We start from the raw sequence: 20624 nt of genomic DNA on the forward strand, positions 1-20624 counted from the left end.
CGCATTGTTCTCATTACGGCGTATCGCGCCACGCTATTCCGATAACTTCATCAGCTGGTATTCGACATCGAAATACTCGCAGATAGGTATTTCGATTCGCGCGTGAATATAAATAAATACACGCGTGCACGTTATCGCGACCGTTGGTCACGGAACCGCTCGCGGATCCCTCTTGAAGTCGAGAACGTCTCGTAGAGGGACTGCGGACGTTACTCCCGTCTCTCTCGCTCTCTCTCTCTCTTTCCCTCCCGCTCTCTCCTTCTCTCCGGCTTTTCGACGGAGGCGAAAAAAGTTGAGATAAAAAGTTGCTGTTTTATTAACTAAAACTCTGTGATGAATAATTTATCGCTAAGAGGTCTGATTTTTCCTTCGTAACACCAAAAAATCGACCGCATTTTCCTTTGCATTGAAACTTTCAATTTTACGCCGCGTTAAAGTTCGCCGGAATATCGTTTTATTAAAAAGTCTTATTTTTTAATTTGTTTAATGTTTTAGTTCATTATTATTGGTTTAGTGCAAACACATTTTTTCCCTGGAAATTTGTAGTGCAAGATGAAAAAGATATAATTGCGCGGACATATTATAAAGAATAGTTCAAACACCACCGCGGGGCGGCGGTATATTTTGTTCGCAATCAGATATTCTAGGATTAATATTGAATATGTATGTCGACAGAATTGTATTTATCTATCGGGAATGGTAAAATATATTGATGGCTGATCATAATTGAAAAATCTATTCCGACGATCAATCTTGTAATACATGGTAGAAATAACGTATTAACAAATTTATGTTGTAATAATAGACACGAAAAAAGTCACATGCAAATGTAAAAATATTACCCGTAATACCGAAGTTTATTTTTAAAATATCGAAAACGCTTCGAAAAATAAAAGTAATCGAACGTTACTTTCTATTATCGATTCAATATTTCTTGAAATATTAGGTATGAAGGTTTGAAAAAGATTATTATTAATAAAATCGTAAATCATAAAATCACGCCGTATATATTTTTTCCGTAAATGGGAATAGTAAATCAATTCTCCGTACAAGTGTACATTCGAATACGTGTTTTGCACGTGTTACAACATTCGCGAACGGATACTTGGGGTCTAGGACGATTCAAGCACACGTAAAGAAGCTATTAACTTGCAGCAACGAGGTGATCGTGAGGGACGATTGGGGAGCTGTCGGTCGCGCGAAATTTGTTGGATTCGGCAACCGCTTTGCAGACTGCTTGAATTTCAAATAACGCGAGCGATAAGCTGTAACCGTGAACTTATCGCGAGTAGGCGATCAAAAGTTATCCAGGGAAGCGAGTGATTTGACAACGGTGACAGATCCCTCGCAATATCGTTCCGTAGAATTCTCGGTAGAATTGACATCGCGCGTTCTGCATATTTCTATTAATAACACATAATGGATCCGATCAGGATGAAAGAGAGAGAGAGAGAGAGAGAGGGAGCTATTCGTATTCTCGTCGTCAGGATGACAGTTTTATGAATATTGCTAGGAGACTCACCGTCACGAGAAACAAACATTTAACGATACGCCTGTCTTCGTGGCGTATCGGGGGAAAATTCTTCGCTCAAAGCACAACTCATAGACAACTCGTAACGCCATCATGCGATAACGAATAAAGTAAAGCCGGCACGCAACGCTCGATATGGCTCGAGTTTGAATTGCGCGACATTCGAAGACATTATTCGAATGGGGACCTCTTTTATTTTTTTTTACTTTTACATCCGCAGTAACTTCATTAAAATTTTAGATTTGCAGGATGTAGATAGAAATTCCACGAATTCTATGCACGGTTCATACGGACTTTCATGCATACGAATCTATGTAATGTGTTTTACGTTACGCCGAGTGGCCCGCTAACATTGCTGCGGCGTGCGCGTTACGTTTATTTGCACGCTTATTATTATTAAACGCTGATAAATTTAGAACGAATTGTTGAACGCGAGCTCGTGAAATATTACGCTATTGTTTCTATCGTGGAAACTATACCGGGCCATTACAGTATGATCAATTGCCTCGTAAAACTATTAACCGCTTTCGAGGTAAGGAATTTAGACAGGTCCAAAGAAAGGTGATAAGTTTATTGAATACGGTACCTAATAACGGCAAGGAAATCTGATTAGAAGTTTCATGAATAATGAATAATTTAAAGGGCTATTTATGTGCTCGACAATTTGCAGAATCAACTATTCATATTTTTCTATAAATAAGTTCTGTGGAAGGATACACGGAGAGAATTTTCTTTTAAAATTTATCCTGGAAATTATGTTTGTAAAATAATCGTGGGACAACACGGCATTTCGAGGAATTTTTTGTGAGTGTTTTAAAATTTTACCATACATTCCACTAGTAATTATACTTACAAGGGAACGGTCGAACGTGTCCCTCACCGATTTCGATGCGCTTCAGACATGTTGTAGAGCATAAACAATATTGGACACTTCCGACCGTTCCCTTGTTAGTATGCATTTTACTAGTAAAATGTATGGTACTTTTAAACATTTTTGGAGCGACATTTTCACTCGAATCATGGTGTCACTGACCATTTCACTCTATTTGAGTGAATATTTCCAATAGAGTAAATTAATTCACTCTAAGACAAAACGTGAAGAATTTCACTCTTATTTTTAAAATGAAGTCGTTAGCACTTAAAAATTTACTTTAAGTACGGTTTTCCGCCACTAGATGGCCGCCGAACTCGTAAGTAAGATCACGATAGCCCGGCATATGAGGGACCCCGTCACGGGCCGGAACGGTTCTTGCCCGACAATCTGTGAATATTAGAATACAGCGATGATCATGAACAAACAATAGCGAACAAACAAAGCAGCTCCCGTCCATGAATTTTGTACTGCTGATAATAATCGATGAAAGTAAAACATAGCACTCGTCTCAGAGTTGAAGAATCAAGTAAAGAGTGAATAACGGCACTCTTTCAAAAAGTGAAATTGCACTCTAGTCGGCCTGGCAGTATTTTCATTATTTCTTCGAGCGAAATCTCACTCCAAAAGAGTAAGATTCCACTCCAAAAAATTTAGAGAGTAAAATTTCAGAAAACTCAAAGCTCTTAAAAAATCACATTATCACGACAATATTTAGGAGAAACTTCTCTCCCTGTAGTTATACTAAAATATTTTAGAAATGAAATACGTACCTTTCCTAACTTCCGTGTTCCGAATTAGATACTCGTGCCGACGTCGGTTAAAATCTTATCGTTGGTCAGACTTGCGATTGAAAAACGTGGTGTACACGCGATTCGTCCGATGGAGGTTTCCTCCATCGATGACGGGCGGCAACAGATATCTTGCCGTTGTGTTTTCGGAGAATGGAAGTCTATAGCTGCAGGAGTCTCTTTTCTTTTTATCGCATATCGTGTATTTTGCTACAATAAATCGCTATATCGTGATACACAGAGTTGCGTCGCGTACAGGCTGCGCTCGAAGACGTAATATCGGCGACGCCGACATATACGTGAGTTCCAGCGGCGAGGCGGTTCTCGAGTGTCAAATCCGTGAGATTTCCATTAGACGCGATTCCGCGCCTAAGAAGAATCTCAAAGAGACCCCGGGCCCGCTCTCCACGTTTCCTAAGTTGCGCGCGCGTCATCTCCGTAGCCTTCATACTCCTTTTACTCAAGTTCAGTTTCCGACACGCCGCCAAGATTTCATCGCGGCTACATGAATCTCACGTATACTGTATCCCTCAAGGATTAAACGGCACGAACGTCGCGCATACGTATCCTGAATTTCCACCTGCGAGCTCCCCTTGACATATCCGTCTTCCGCGCGCGTGGAAGGAGCGAGAGACGTTTTTCAGGAAATATTTCCCGAGACGTGTCGTCTGAATAACGCATAAATATACAAACGAAGATGGAGCAAGAATTCGATTCCCGACAAAATACCGTTTATCCTACTTTTCTTACGTCTTTCTTCTTCTCCGCTTCCTTTCTCTTCGCCGGTCCTTTCTCTCGGTAGCTCCGTGCGCGCGCGTGTCTCACCTTAAAATTAGGATATACAGAAAGAACCGTTGAATCGCCTTAATCGCTACGCGTATCCGATGTGTACAGTGTTTTCGGGCGAGAGAAAACGATGCTACGTGGGTTTCGTGGGCCCCTCGAGAGTAACGCCGCACGACACGTTTCCGCCGCCGTCGGTCGGTGAGCCCACGTGTCTTAGGCCTGTCCAACTGGTGGGTTCTATTTCCATACGCCCAGTAACGATGCCGCGTTGTAACTGGCTCGGCAAGCGCGCCTCGAGACGTGCTCCATATCGCGAATTCGCGCGAAAAGTCCTGCGAAAGGACGCACGTACAAAACTCTCGCGGATCTCCGATACTGCTAGGCCCGGTCTGCAATGAATCGTCAGTCGTTAGTCAGAGGTCGAAACTATATTGTCCAGGCCCTTTTCTTTCTGGGCGAAAGATAAAGGACCGACATATAGTTCTGCCTAACGGCTAACGACTCGTAGACCGGACGTTAACGGAGAACAGGATACGAGCTAATTTCGTGAGATCGAAATCGTTTTGAATAAGAAATCGGTTTGGTTTATCCATGGAAGTTAATCGTGACGATTTTACAACTGCTATTTTGATCGTGCCGAGATACTTGTGTATGACAATGTCAATTATTTACATGTAGATCAGGACTCGAATAATGAATGAGTCAAAGAATAAACGCGAGGACCGAGAAGAAGTGAGTGGGCGTTAATAACAAGAGAGACGACACATTCGTATGCGATTTGGAGATCTGAGCTACGTGGCTCGATCCTTGCAACATTATATAACGTCGGTTGTCCCACGTTCAGCTGATATGCTAATTCATTAACTCATTTTATGTACAAACATTCTGCGCGCATGTATGAGGAAAACGAGAAAATTCGCGATCGTCGTATGTAAAATAACATTCGGCAAAGTATGGATGCTCTTTCGATGCCAATGCGATTCCGCTTTTAATTATGTCTATCTTATGTGTATTCTTCAAATATGCTCTGTCTCCTAAAGCTTTCTTGAGATGCTGTTCGGTAGCCAAGCAAAGTACAAAACTTGATGAAGTTGCGCTGATCGATGTCGCTAATTGAATCGATCAACTTTTTCTTGAAATCCACTTTGGCTGGACACAAACCATGAAAATGTCTACTAGGTGGAGGGCTTTACTCTTTCAAATAAGCAACTTTTAATCCCTTACAGAGATAAAGGCAACGACTCATCCTTGCTGGGACAACTTAATATACTTATATTCAAAGAGACAGAAAATATCCCCGCGAAGCTGCACGGTTTTAGTTGAAAAAGAATATTCCGCGATAAATTACAGCGCAGAAGAACACCTCTCAATCTATTCCCGCTGCCTCCTCGAGCGCAGTGACGGATAGACAAATCCAATTCAGTGGTAAAACCTGTAACAAGGCGGCCGCGAGACGCCTTAATGATGGCCTTTAATGACGGTGGCGCGCGGGAGCGACGCTCGATTCACCGTCTGGGAATTGCAGCCGTACGTACGTACGTATGTACTCCTTTGTTCCGCGTGCAATAAACTCTCTCGCGACGGCGTGTCGTGCAATAAACGCGTTTTCGTGCGACGCGACGCGACGGTGCGATCTCCATCTCGCAGCGCCGTCGCAACGTCGCGAGGGCGACTTCTGCGACCCCCGGTGAGAGATTCAGACGCGCTCTCGCTTGTAAAGCGAACAATTTTTCGTAACAATTTTTATAGAAACGAAAAACGTAAGATTGCGGCGCGAGCAGAGAGCGTCGACGTGAATTCTCGCGTTTTGACTCGGTATTTCCAGGTGTACACGTCCTTTTCATGCCTCTTTGCCTGTGCACGTATCGAGAGAAATTTTTCAGACTTCGGCGTTATTCAAGCAGGTTTTATTGTATAAGTAGAAAGAGGTCGTATCGATATTCGGATTGATTTTCGAAATATCCGCCAAGTTATTGCGATCTTAACGAGACGAGTAAACGTCGAGAAAGTGAGTGCCCTTTTTCTCTCATCGCGACCTGCAAAGAATCGCGACGCAAAATTGACTTTATTTCAGTACGCAGTTTCGAATTAATTCGCGGCATCAATTGGTCGCAAAGACGCAGCCGCGATCAATGCTGCCACATTAATCTATTATTATTAAATGCATTATTTAATCATGATGTATAATAAAATATACATGCATCGCGAATGTGGCTCGAAATAATCCGTTCGGTTTACAATAATGCACACACCGGCTAGTTTCATGCTTATTGCGAATGTTATAATCACGATTATCCAAAGAGAGTCAACATCCTTGAGCCGAATGTTATTTTCTCAAAGTGAAGAGAATCCAATCAATCGCTCGTTTTCCTGAATAACGCAAATGACCTTCGAACACCTAGATTTTATTATTTTAATCGTTTGGATTCTATTAAATGGCAGTATCCCGTTTCAAAATCATTCGAGCGACACGTTTCCCGTATTTAGAAGTGCTGTTTGGTCATTTTTTGTTTAAAGATGTTTTGTACGTACAATCGTAGCAAAGAGTAGCTGAAATTCGACTTTGACAAATATATCCTCTTCTCATGTAGTTTGGGCAATAAAACTTGCGCAGAATCTTATTATTTATTCATAGCTAGAGTTCGGAAATGTAGACTGAAAAAAACTTTTCGCTACCGTAGCTAATTATGATTTGTTAAAAATATTTTGCTGCCATAACTATAAATTTTTAAAGCACAGCAAATGGTTTGCTGTAGCACCTAATAAAATAGGTACAGTAGCAAAATATTTAGTTGTCACAATTAAATATTAGCTGTCCATATTTTACAACTTAAATTTAGTTGCCACGTGCAGTTTTTAGCTACAGCAGCTACATTTTTCTTTCCGTGTATTTTTAATTTTTTTTTCATCCGTTTTGGTCATTTGAAGCAACGCGGCCACACGTTTTTCGAAACCTCGCGGATAAATTTGAACGTTGCTAATTAAAATTCTTATGACTCGTGCCCACGATGCTTGCTAGAACTTGCACAAAAATATGTAGCCAATCGACTTGCAGCTATTCTATAAAAGCTGCAAGCTGCTTGGCTACACATTTCTCGGACTTGGACCAAGTTCCAGCATTGTAGACACCGGCCTTTACAAGTCTCCGAACATATGTGCGAACAATCTGTAGAACTTTTGTTTGTTGAACTTGCAATATTTTGTAGATAGGTACTAAACATCCTTAATCGATCAATTCTAAGACAAAATAAGTCCGTGAATGAAAAGTGTGAGGTTGACGACCGCGCCGCTCGTAAATATCAACAGTATGAAATATCGTTAAGGAAAACGCGCTACGGCAGCTACACATAAACACTTGCATCGTTCTCTCGCACACGCACGCACCAGGAGATCTGTGCGCTGTTTTGGAACCTGTCTCATCAATGATTTCCGATTACCGAGAGATATAGCCTCACCTTGTTAGCAACACGATCGATTCGTTTGCACTGACCGCGTGAATTTTCCATCCGACCGGCCTGAAATCTGGTCTGTCGAGAACGGACGATCAGCGGCGGCCCCGGAAGTTGGACAGGCCTGGCCTAACGTAATCCGCCTCGTCGTGGCGTATTCGACCCGGGCAGTATTTACATAATTCGAGTCGCATGCGCGTCGCGCGTAATGACTTGGAGCAGGCAATCGCGCAATCTTCCACGAAAATCTCGCATATCTAAGTAGTCCAGCCGGCGGCAACCTCGACTAAAGTAAATAAGGAATAAGAGGGACGAGCGAAGGGAGGAATGGAGGGAGGGTAAGTCGGAAGATGGAACGGAAGACGGGAAACATGGGCTCGGGGACGAGAGAAGACCCCGCGAGGGACGGACGAGGGGGAGGACGTGAGGTGAGCGGAGGAGGTGAAAAAGGAGGGCGGGTCGTAAAGTTCCGAGGGGGGGGGGAGGAGGAGGAGGGGTGAGAGGGAGGGTAATATCCTATCTATCACAAACGGAAGTAATGACGTAATAGTTATGGACATTTCGAAGTGAAACGCTTATCGCGCCAAAACGACGCCCGCCACGACGAGTAGCGCCGGTGCCAGCACGCCCGCTAGATTCCTCTTCGCTGCCGACGTCTTGCGGCGCTGTATCGCTGCCATCTTGTCACCTGAAACGGTAAAGAGAGACAGGTGGATCCGTTAGTAAATCGGCCGCCGAAATCGATCGCCAAGAGGTTTATTCGCCGAGGTGCCCCCGTTATCGGGGCAATCGAGTACACATCGACGAGAGGGGTAGGGGGGGGGGGGACGGAGCCCGCGGCGGCGACGGGGGGACGTCCCCGTTGGAAAATGGTGGCGTGTCTCTTGTAAGTTAAGTCGAGCGTGTTATTTCCGCCGTGGCGCACCGTGTTCGTTGTTGCCGGTGCAACACGTTAAAGCCGAGAGAGTACAACCGGCAGCAAAAGCGATTGCTCTCCCCCCTCTATTGCTCTCTCGTTTTTTCCTCCTCTCCCCCCCCCCCTCTCTCTTTCTCTCCTTACTCTTCCCTGCTGCCATTTTGCCCGTTATTCAATAATTGCGTCTTCCGTCACGCGCGCGCCCGTGCGCCCGCGCGCTCGCGCGCGCGCGCTTTCAACCGCGCGCACGAGAGGGCGATCGGAAGGCGACTTACACAAATTACGCAGATTAAATCCGCATATGCAAACAGACGCGAATCCGCGGCACACGCTTTCACGCTAAACGGCTGGTTTGATTTGAATCCATTATTCATATTGAACGTGCCACGCTATGCGCGTGTATACGTGTGTGTGTGTGTGTGTGTGTGTGTGTGTGTGCGCACGTTGGGCGAGCGAAAGTCAAGACGGACGGATCAATGCGAGTTGCTGTATGTACCGCGCCGCGTGAGGCGTGCACGTACACGCGTCTTGTTGCTCGAATATTTGGTGCTTCCAGATTCGACCCGGATACTTTTAAATAGCTGCAGCGCACTTGGCGCGCTTAACATGAACTACAGAGTCTTCAGGCTCCACAGAAATAGGGGTAAAGGCCTTAACGATTGTATCGGGCACGCAGTCGTGTAAGTGCAGTCTTTCGGAAATAAAACTACGATCGAGACAGCTTTTTATAAATTTTTAAATGTATCAAAGTATATATTAGTTTATAGCTTCGTCGGTTGTCTCCTTTATATTTTGTGGAATTGGTTTGACTCTTGAGGGGCTTGCACGATAAGAGGCTTATGCCATTTATAAAAATGTGAATTTTTACAACAGTGTCCGAGACTTTACTTTCTGATTCGCTTTATGTTCGCAACGTGGTATTTTATGCAAGGCGTTTCTCAAGTATTGTCCGATATTTTATAAAAGTTTTTGTTTTTTGAGGTTTTTTTTTATAAAGAAAAGTTTATGTGAACATGTGAAAATTTTGAAGACCTTAGTGTTTATAGGATGTTACAAATTTGTTGAAATTATCATTTTTCCTTACAAATTCGCAAACGAAACAGGCTGTCAAGAAATTTTATTGTTTTTGTCTAACTCTTTTCAAAGTGCTGACATCGAATTTGGCACATCTTCAAGTTAAATTAATCGTCCTATGTTAGTTGTATATTTCTTTCCTTCAAAAACAATTTGGCAAAATTCAGATATACACATATGTTTCATAAGTAAAAGATAAAGGTGATCTTCTGCCTATTTATTGGTTCGAGTTTTTAGATCAGGTGACTCAAAGCTATAGAACATCCTCGCTGGTTGCAATTTTTAAATATGCAGCACTGGATTAGAACGTAGTTATTTTGCCGAACCTTTTGCTTCGAATTGAAGTTCTGGAACAGCCAGTTGGCTACTGAAGGCTACTTAGCCGAATTTTGCAATCGATAAGGATCTCCTTATTTTTTTAACGCGCGACGTAAACATCGTTCGCCTCGCGGATCGTCGTTGTAACGCGGATTTTTTTTTCACTCGGATTAGCGAGCCGCGGAGGATCCGAAATAAATTTCCGGGCGTAGATTTCCATTATAATTTCCAATTGAAATTGTGGACTCCCGCGGACTCGGCCGGCGCGCGTCTCCCGTTGCATACAAAATTACTTCCCAACGCCCCGACGCATCGCGGCGTTGTGTTCCGTGGAACTGCACAGAATGCGCCGTGGATTACTGAGCTAATTACTGTCGTAGTTACTCACACCGTGCGTCGTAGCTACCCCGCGGAATAATTAATGTTGATAATAGATATATGCCGCGTATTATAAATTGCGTTATACAATATCGCGTGCGTCACGGCGTGCCGATATTAATTCGTCGTTACGGGAATTGGAGATAATCAAGGGGTGACAAGTATGTAATTAGTATTGATACGGGCCAACTTACTTTCAATCAGCAGCGCCGCCTTATTCAGTCTCGCTCTTAACACACGTGAAATAATGAATTGTTTTTCGAGATATTTATAAATAGAGAAGCAAAATTATATGCATTCGTTATCCGCACTCTCTAAAAATCAATTAGCGCATTATAACTGTGAATAAGTGAATATTCACTGTTTTCAGTGATAATCCACTGATTGACTTTTCGAGAGCACGTATTATGATTTAATGTCACTTAGAGAAACTTATGCAAACATGGCTTTAACCGAATTAAATGTTCCCTAATAAGAATTTCAAATAAGGCATTGTATGTAATTTAATTATATATATAATCGGGTCAATTCAATCTAAATTAATGTTATGGCTACTAATGGAAATTGGAACGACAAAATGTCAATATATTTTTATCTAGCTCTATGTATTATTCTCTCTCTTATCTTGTTCTATTATCTTATTCAGTACATTTTTATTCAATTACGTTCTCTCTCTCTCTCTCTCTCTTAGTCTTCGAGTAAAAATCTGAAATGTAAAATGTAAACAAGAGAGAAGGACGCTCAAAATACAAGAATTCGCTGATAATTGAAGGAAAAGCGACTCGGCACTTAATCTACATTAAATTGTTTCTCGTAAATCTCTCGACGAGGAAATATTTACTTTATCAAAAGCCATTATCTGGGTGAATTGAAATTAGTATGTACATAATTATAATCGGAAAATGCGAGAATTGTTGAATGAATTGTGTACACGCACGTACACATATACACAACTACGATGCGTCAATGTAACATACCTCTTTTTTAATATTTATTATTTTAAAATAACGCAATAATAATACAGTAATAACATTACAGTTAGAGTTGTGCCTGCACATATAAATGTCCTTTAAAATATAGATTATGTGTTACATTGATAAACTAATTTTATTACCACACGAAATTTTCTCTTATTTGCCCTGAAAATCATGTAATCGTGGGACAACGTGGCATTTCGAAGAATTTCGAAGATGAATTTTATGAGCGTTTTTTGAAATTTTACTAGTGATTGCACTTACAATTAGTATATATTTTACTAGTAGAATGTATGGTAATATTTTTAAAAAACTCATAAAATTCTACAAAATGCCGCGTTGTCCCACGATCACATTTTCAGGGTAAATTTTAAGAGAAAATTCTCTCCGCGTAATGAGCACGAAGTATATGTATATTGTATAATATTGACGACGGTATGTCAGAGTACATTAAAGTAGGTTACAATACGTAAAACACACTAATTGTTAGTCACAATATAAAAGTATGTCACGGCATGTTTTAAAAGTACGCTAGAATAAAACTTTTGTTGACATACATCCAAGTAGCCTTCAGTAGCCAACTGGCTGTTCCAGAATTTTAATTCAAAGCAAACGGTTTGGCAAAATATTATATATATACGTTCTAATCCAATGTTGCATATTAAAAAATTGCAACATAACGAAGATGTTATATCGAGGAGGAATCGTTTCAAACTATTCGAAGACCCTCTGTCATTAATTTCCTTTAGAATAAATTACTCCAATTAATTATTAGCGTACGTAGGTTTCTTGATACACAGAACACTTTAATAATTGTATTATATTTTCTTTCAAACACTTGACACATCGATTTCTTCGCGCGCGCATATCCAACGTACGGATTTCTTCGGTTTGACCGATTTTCTTATGTCATCGATCCGGGGCTCGGTGGCGACGTAGGTGCACGCATTACCCCATTGTGCGATTTGCGTGCGCGAATTATAACTTGCGAGGCTTATAACTCGTTCGCGGCTAATTAACGGTCAACGTTTTGTTTCGTCGGGCTTGCGCCTCTGGACTGAAAGACTATCGCGATTTCTCTTTTCATGCGGAATAAAGGCGCCTATTGTGAACGGCGTGCTTTCACCCATTCGCCGGCTTACAAAAGACTTGTTCCTTGCGTTTGTTTTCGATAATACGTTTTGTACCGCTGTTACCCGGGGCGTCTGCGTATTTTAGGTTTACGCGTCGCGGATATCGATAATAAAGTAAACGAGTGTCACGCGAACTTACGCTTTGCAAGAGTTTCTTTACCTCTCGTACGTATGAGAGTTACATTTTGTATCAATTACGTGAAATTTTACCAATGCATCTGTCTTGACGTGATTAATTTCCTATAGGCGCGAAATACAGCGGAGATAATTAGAAAATTTTTCTGTTAATGGCTGCAAAAGAGAAATTCACTTTCTCGTAAATCATTGCTTATATGTGAGAGGCAGATGTAAAGATTTATTGTTACGAGATATAAAAAAGCAAATAATACAGGAATTATCAGTAGTGAATTTATTATTTGCAGAAAGACAAAAATAATTTTTACCAATCGTAAATTTGCAAATGAATGAATTTAAGATGGAAAAGGTCGTTTTGCAAACGGTGCAATGTGCAAATATGTTTGATCTTCCTAAGCGGCGAGACAAATTATATTTGGAAAGATCGAAAATGGTACCTGGCTGAGAATTGCATCATACTTGACCCGCGCTGGTCTTTAACTTTGAAATAGATTTATTCTCCGCTATCGATCGTGTATGTGCTATCTTTTATTTCGTATTCCGGAGAGTTATAGGGTCACTCTCGCTGATTAAACTTCCGTGGTTAATTAACCACAGGCCGATATTTGCTCCGGTTTTGCGCCAATCCTGGGAAGACCTTGATGATGTTTCCTCTCAAATAGAAGCATAGTGACCCACCGTTAAACGGAGTTATTCCCCATACTCGTCAAACCGCAAATACGAGCCACTCAGCTAGGATGGTTAACGCCGTAAACATCGTCATGTCTCGTTTGCGGCCGACCGACGTGCTTTTTGCCCTTTTATATTTTCGCCCTTATACCCTTCCCTAACAAATTTATCTGGGCGGCGAGAAAAAAATTGCCGCGCGATATTAACACGCTATAATGTCAAGGCATCTTTTGTCGCTAAAAAGTGTCTTTCCTAGACGGTTCAGAATCTCCAAATACAGTCTCACGAGAAAGAGCCTTGCGATTTCTTTTACACGCGTCGTTTGTTCGCAAAAGAAGGTTGAAACTGTTTCCTAGTCGATACAAAGTATTGTAATTTGAATTTTCTCAACATTTTCTGGAGAGAGGTTTCACCGAAGATTTTATTTATAATGTAATGCTTTATTGGTTTATTTTTGTGTGAGTCGTAACTTTACGACTGAACTGACTGCGTTCTTGACTAACAATGACGGAGAGCTTAACTTATCCACCGGAGCCAATAGTATTGATTGCGGAAACTGAATAGCTCTCGGGTCTGTGAATAAGATTCTGCACAAACTTTGTCAATTAAATCGAAGTGCATTCAAACATTTACAGAATTACGTGCATTGATTGCGGAATTTAATGACTTCCGGCTTATATATTTACAGCAAGTTTTTAATACTTGCTTTAGAATATCGGCAGATTCCGTAACGTAAGATTATGAAATATTTATGTAATTAATTCCGCATGTGCATTTATATAATTCATTTTGTGCGCCTTTATTATTCAGCGTAAATTTTAAATTAAAAGGATGTATTTATAAATGGTGTATACGAACTAAGTGTATACAGGGTGTCCCAATTTAATGCCCCACCCCAAATATCTTTTGTCTGAAACGTTTTTTCTGCGATCAAAAATAAAAAGTTATTTGGGGTGGGACATTTAATTGGGACACCAGGTATACACTTAGTTCGTATACGCCATTTATAAATACATCCTTTTAATTTAAAATTTACGCTGAATAATAAAGGCGCACAAAATGAATTATATAAATGCAACCCATATATATGTGTGTGTTTGTGTATTCCATTGTATAATTTCATTTGAATTTCTGTAAAAATTATCAAGTTAGACAAACCGCAAAGAAGCGATCATCAGAGTGTATCGAAATAATTTGGAATATTCACTGAATCGCGTAGCGTGTTCATAAAAATAACACGATGCTTCGGATGCATGATCTAGAATCTACGTGGGAATCGTGATTTGGGTCAGAGAGTGCATTTCGGCATTTACGGCCTACGTGCATTGGTTGTAAAGACGCTCTCAAAACCTAATGACAAACAGCTGGCACAACCCGGCGAGGATTTAATGTCCCGATCCCCTCGTAGCGAGAACCATTTAATAAGAATTCTCACTAGCTCATACATTTTTCATGATGAAACGAAACGGCTCTATCAACTAAAAGGATGAAGATGGATAAATATTATTCATCTAATGCGGATTATTATCTCCCTCTTTACCGTATAAATTGTGCCGCGAGAAAACAGTCTATTTTGCATCTTGCAAGAAACTAGATTTATCTTCCCGTTGCGTCACGGAATTTTTGGTCCCTCGCATTCATCAAAAATGTTTCTGCAAAATTATGTAAGTCTCATTTTTGCGGGGACACTCGTGGATCGAGGAGAAACACGCTCGAGCATCGGCAGAGAATACGCGTACTGCTTGTAAAAATAGCTTTAAAAATTCAGGGCAAGCGAACGACGCGAAGTTAATTTTATGTTCGTCGTTGTTATGTACAAAATGAAGTAGTTTTAGACCGAGCAGCTTTCTACAAATTTATTTTGTCGATATCTATTTTTAACTTTACTATTAATATCACGAACATTCTATTACAACACTTTACATTTTCTTCTTTTAATAATATTGCGCTACCTTCTTGCTCGTGTATTTCAATCCGCTTTGTACCAATTTTCTCTTTCAGGTTTTTAACTGAGCTTTTTGAATAAATTACTAGATTATTTGCCTAATCTTGCAATATATACAGTACCGGTCAAAATTACCAATCACCCTTAGGTCTGCTGAGCATAACTTTCGTCAAAGTGCATCGAATATGTTCAAAATTTTATAATAAAGACTTGATAACAGGTGCATCTTGTACGTGAAGGGTAATCAAATTTGACAAAAAACACCATGGTTTTCAAATTTTTCATTCGTGCACTTTCAAACTAGTTATGTTCAAAAAATCGAAAGGTGACATAATTTTGGCCGGTACATGCGCGCGCGTGTGCGTGTGTGTGTGTAACCCAAAAAGATCAAAGATAAAAATATAATAAACAAAATTGAAAAAAAACATTTAACGTATATTATTTAATTGGGATTCGAGATAGTCGCGTTTATACAAAAATTTGGTGAGCTAAAAACTCGCCATGTTTATGGCACTTTTATTATCCACTGAACAACTGTTGTGGAACCGTCGTCGTCGAAAGCCTGGCGACAACGCGAATCATTTGTACGTACTATAATTGGCAGAAAAGCGCAAATAAGAGCTTACGAGCGATCCTTGCGGTTAGCCGAGAAGAGACAAATGTCGCAATATACGCGCGTTAGATGCAAACACCGGTTTACGATGCTGATGACAACTGGTCGGAGAGGTTGGGGTCGGGGGTCTCGCCGCGGGGCTTCGTCGAGTTCGGAAGTTGGGTTTAACGCGCCGTTGTCTTCCGCGACGCAGGAAAGGTGTGTCCACCCGTCTTTAACAAGATTGCGATCTAGTATCGCGCTAAGCCAATTTACCCTCGGTGTTTAGATAATTTATCGCGACACCAAGTCTTCCACCCTTTCGTCTCTCCCCCTCTTCCGGCCCGCACGTCGCGCACGAAGCTCGCGGAATTTCCCGAATAGAGCGGCTGTCTCAAGTTCTGCAACATTCATTAAGGATTTTACGAGCGGGTCAAAATAACCCGAGAGCGGATGGAAGTGCACGTTAACCGGTCCGGGAATAACTTAGCCGTAGTTATCCATCATTACGGCCGCACGTCGCAATGTCGGGCAACGCACTAATCTCGCGGGCAATATTTACAACTTGTACTTAGTCCGAGTTCCAGGTACAACCGAATAGTTATACGAGCTCTACTATTATTAATTCGCTGTTAAGGGGATCCTAAAGCTGCCGGCGAACTCGATCACTGTCGATTAGGTAGGAGACGGAATTAAAATCGTCAATTATCCACATTTTTAATTCCAAGTTCTACTCGGTCCGAGAATTTTATAGCCAATCAATTTGTAACTTTCACGAAAAAGCAGCAATTTTATTAGCTACACATTGCTCAGACCGAGATTTTTGATCGAATTCTAGCATCGTCAACACAATGGCTTTACTGACAATCTGACACATGTTTGGCAGCGACCTCTCTCGAAAAAGCCTGCTGCTCTTTTTCTCTTCTTCTAGATTTGGATATCTGGACTTGCGTTTATTAGAAATAATCTTTTTTCTAAGCTATTAATTTTAGTTCTAATTGCACGATATTGTTCTTATATGTTGTCCCTAGAGTATCTCATTTTGTATATATTTATTACAGAATTCTTGTATCAAGCAAATAAGTAAAATTTTTTATTTCTTTTTCGTTTTTGATATATAGTCGACCAGCATAGTCTAGATTTTGCTGCGTACTTTAATTCCGTAAAAGAATTTTGCATTTCTATAAAGCTAATTACAAGATTGCTTCTAACAAAGAATGTCGATAAAACAGACGGCTTTAGGATCCCCTTAATGCGAGACGTACGTTCGTCGACAGCCTCGCGGCGCTTCTTCCGCAACGGGGTCAAAAATCTCGGTCAAAAGGCGACGCGCGCGCAGCTAGCGGAGATTTCATCTCATTATCACGCGCTTCTAATAATTAATCTTTTATCTCGCGTCGCGAGCGAGAGTGAAATGGATATGTGTCGGTGTTGCGACAAAGCTGCGCGTTGCAACGAAACACAGACGCCGGGCGCGTGCAATAATTCAACGGAGTTTCTGTGTCAAATATGGAAAGAATTTTGTAATTCGCGTGCAAGTTACTACCATGTGAGAATTAAAAAAGCTCATGCAACTCGTTGAGCGAGGAGAATAATCTTACTTTTGTTATGTCTAACAAAAGTAGAATTATTATTGTCATCTTCCGCCGAGCTCCACTTTGTTGCAACCCTTTAACGCGTGAGGGATGTATGTCGATCATTGAACTTTCCATTTAGGTCGTTTAATATTTTCGCTATTACAAGTAACATTATTATAAAATATTTCATGAAACCACGTATTTATGTTTAAATATTATGTATAATACGTGGAGCATTGTACTTTTTCTTAATAATAATTAATTCACGTAACAAAACTAGTCTCACCAAAGTGGAATGAGTGCGGACCTACGCGCGGCTTGAAAGGAAAGTTACCCAAAAATTAGTCTGGCATGGAACTTTTCAAGTCGTTTAATCCTTTGCAGTCCTATAGCGAGTAACAAATTTTCTTCTGCTAGTTTACTACTGTAACTTTGCACGCTGAGACGTTTTCCGTTATTGTTTGAACTTGTTTTGCAAGCAACACATTCGGATATTTCGAGAGCATCAAATTAGTAACTAAGTAACTTATATTATTGTTATTATAATTTTGCTTTATACATTCTTTTCTTGCTTTAATCTCTCTTTAGCGTAATATCCTTTTTTAAAGACACCTACAGAGCAACAAATTTCTCTCCTCGGCAACTTTTTAGCAACAAATGAGCAGCAAATAAAAATATTAATTAGAATTGCTGCTCATTTTGTTCCGCTGACTTGCGAGACGTTTGTAATAGCTCGCGCGAAAATAAGCCCAATAAAAAAATAATACTTGCTAACTAAGTATACGGCACGGGCGTTGGCACGACCTCACCGCGAGCAGACTCGACGACCACGGCGTCGCGGCGCCTACGTTGACGACCGCATTTGTCCCGGACTAGGAGTTACGTCACCGCTTGTCATTAATAATACCGCCGGCCGCCTTGACCCGGCCTATCAATATATCATCGCGTTCGAGAGTGCCCGGCGTGATATAATCCCGTCGTAAATTTGCCAAACGAGGCGAACCAAAAAAAAGAGAGAGAGAGAGGGGGGGAGAGAGAGAGAGAGAGAGAGAGAGAGGGGCTCGCGCACGGATCCTTCTTCCTGTCTCCCGAATATCAAAATTCATGGTAAGCGCCGTTGCGCGCGAACCGCCAGATTTGCAACATTCATCGGCGATACGTGTCTCCTCCGAAACGCGGCGCATGCACACTTTTACCGTAATTTACGGCGCGAGGCGTCGCCCCATATGTTCCCGGGGCCGTGAATTACGGGCGGCGCGGCGCGCGAGCACTCGGCACCGGCACCTCGGTGTGTGCGTCGGTGTGCCGCGGTAATGGAGTCCATATCTTCAAAATTTAACCTGAAAGCTTAGTACTTCGCGGAACAGAAGGGACCGCTCGTACAGCGGTTTATCACGCACGCGATGGACCCTCGCCGCGCCACTCCTCGCGTGTCAGCTCCATGTGCGCGCGCGCGCGTTATCGGCCGGCCAAGAGGCCAGAGAGCTGTACCGATTTCTCGTTCGATCGTCCCGACGGCAACCGCTCTATTCTGTCGTAAAGCGTCACGTAGGATCCATTTCCACGGCATATCACTTGTCAGTTTAAAGCCGAAAGCAGTACACGACGATTGTTCCTCCATTTATTCTTTCTCTTTCTTCTTTTTGTCCCTCCCTCCCCTCTCCCCCCCTCTCTCTCTCTTGTCGTGTCAGAAACAAATTGTCCTCAAATAGTTACAAGACGCCTCTATTCAAACAAACCTGCTAAATTCGATGTACAGGGTGTTACAGAGATATACAGAGCAGTATAACGGGTTGCCTATTCGTGCAGGCGCGCATGGTAGTTCACAATTGCGTAGGCTTCGTTGCGAGAGTAACAACAGTAAATTTGCCCACACGGAAGATGAAGTCACGATGAAGTAAAAATGTGACATCATAATGATTATAAAAATATTCATATTTTAACAGAAAATTAATGAAATTATGATTTTAAAATGCGCGCCTGCATGAATAGGCAACCCGTTATACTGCCCTGTATGTCTCTGTAACACCCTGTACATTTCGCGGATAAGCGGGTTAAGGCAATCATCCCGCTGTCTATCTAATGTAATTAGAACGTGTTTAATCGCAGCTGCGATCGCGTGAGATTACAATTTCTTCGCAACCGGCGACATGCATATATCAAAAGTCCACGAAAACGCGTTTATCTCGAGTTGAGACCCTCTACCCCCCCTCACTCACTCTGTCTCTTTCTCTCTCTCTCTCTCTCTATCTCTCTCTGTGTATCCGCATAATAAATCTTCCGGCCGACCGAGTTTCTCGTAATCCAATTAAGATTTTTGCGGCTCTGTCCTCATACTTTCACATCAATTACCGCGGCGATCCTGGCGGACCTAAAATTGCGGGCGCCGTTAAAATCGTCGCGTGCGCGTGGATTTTCCGACAACACCGAGTCGATAAGGACCGCTTTTTGCCACGAGAGCCTTGGACTTCTTCTCCAGTCGCGGCCCTCGTTAGAAAGGGGTTAAATCGCGCTCTATATATATATATATATATATATATGTAACATATATATGTTATATATTGTATACATGTATACACATCGGAGGGGTGGTCGGCGGCGGCGGCAAATGATCGATCGTTGAAGGACCGGAGGAGACTCGCTGTTCTCTTTCACGCGCACGCACATCGTCTGTCCACGTACATACACACGTGTACGTATCGCATATGCTCGTCCGCGCACAAGCCATGTGTACAAAACGTGGAAATAACGGGACAGAAAAAAAGGATGTGTATATGTCCCGCGAAGCGGAATCTGGGATGTTGCCGTCAAATAAACGTACTTTTTTATCGGCAGGAGAACGTTAGGCAATTTTGGAAAATGTTTTGTTTTCGCGTCTCCCCCGTGTGGACAATGCGCGATTTTCGTTATTACAAATCTCCGCGTTATTAAAAATGTTCATTGTTTATTCGAATACTTAAGGGGACCCTAAAGCCGTCTGTTTTATCGACATTCTTTGTTAGAAGTAATCTTGTAATTGGCTTTATAGAAATGCAAAATTCTTTTACGGAATTAAAGTACGCAGCAAAATCTAGACTATGCTGGTCGACTATATATCAAAAACGAAAAAGAAATAAAAAATTTTACTTATTTGCGTGATACAAGAATTCTGTAATAAATATATACAAAATGAGATACTCTAGGAACAACATATAAGAACAATATCGTGCAATTAGAACTAAGATCAATAGCCTAGAAAAAGATTATTTCTAATAAACGCAAGTTCAGAAATTCAAGTCTAGAAGAAGAGAAAAAGAGCAGCAGGCTTTTTCGAGGGAGGTCGCTGCCAAACATGTGTCAGATTGTCAGTAAAGCCGTGGTATTGACGATGCTAGAATTCGATCCAAAATCTCGGTCTGAGCAATGTGTAGCTAATAAAATTGCTGCTTTTTCGTAAAAGTTGTAAATTGATTGGCAAAAAATTTCTCAGACCGAATTCTAGCCCT

General features: G+C 41.5%; 1 protein-coding gene across 4 annotated transcripts in view; it reads right to left on the bottom strand.

The window, feature by feature from the left end:
* Window positions 1–7928: 7928 nt before the first annotated feature.
* The window catches only part of LOC105563819 (hemicentin-2), a 302661-nt gene continuing 289965 nt past the window's right edge, over window positions 7929–20624 (bottom strand). For all 4 annotated transcript variants that reach the window (XM_012015748.1, XM_012015750.1, XM_012015749.1 and 1 more), the window contains exon 7: window positions 7929–8116. In XM_012015748.1, the coding sequence (XP_011871138.1) occupies window positions 8004–8116 (113 nt within the window). In that variant the 3' untranslated portion in view covers window positions 7929–8003. The remainder of the gene's footprint in view (window positions 8117–20624) is intronic.

The sequence above is a fragment of the Vollenhovia emeryi genome, unplaced genomic scaffold (assembly GCF_000949405.1).
Source record: "Vollenhovia emeryi isolate VEMERY1.0 unplaced genomic scaffold, V.emery_V1.0 DF939171.1, whole genome shotgun sequence".
In the NCBI taxonomy this organism is placed as follows: domain Eukaryota; kingdom Metazoa; phylum Arthropoda; class Insecta; order Hymenoptera; family Formicidae; genus Vollenhovia; species Vollenhovia emeryi.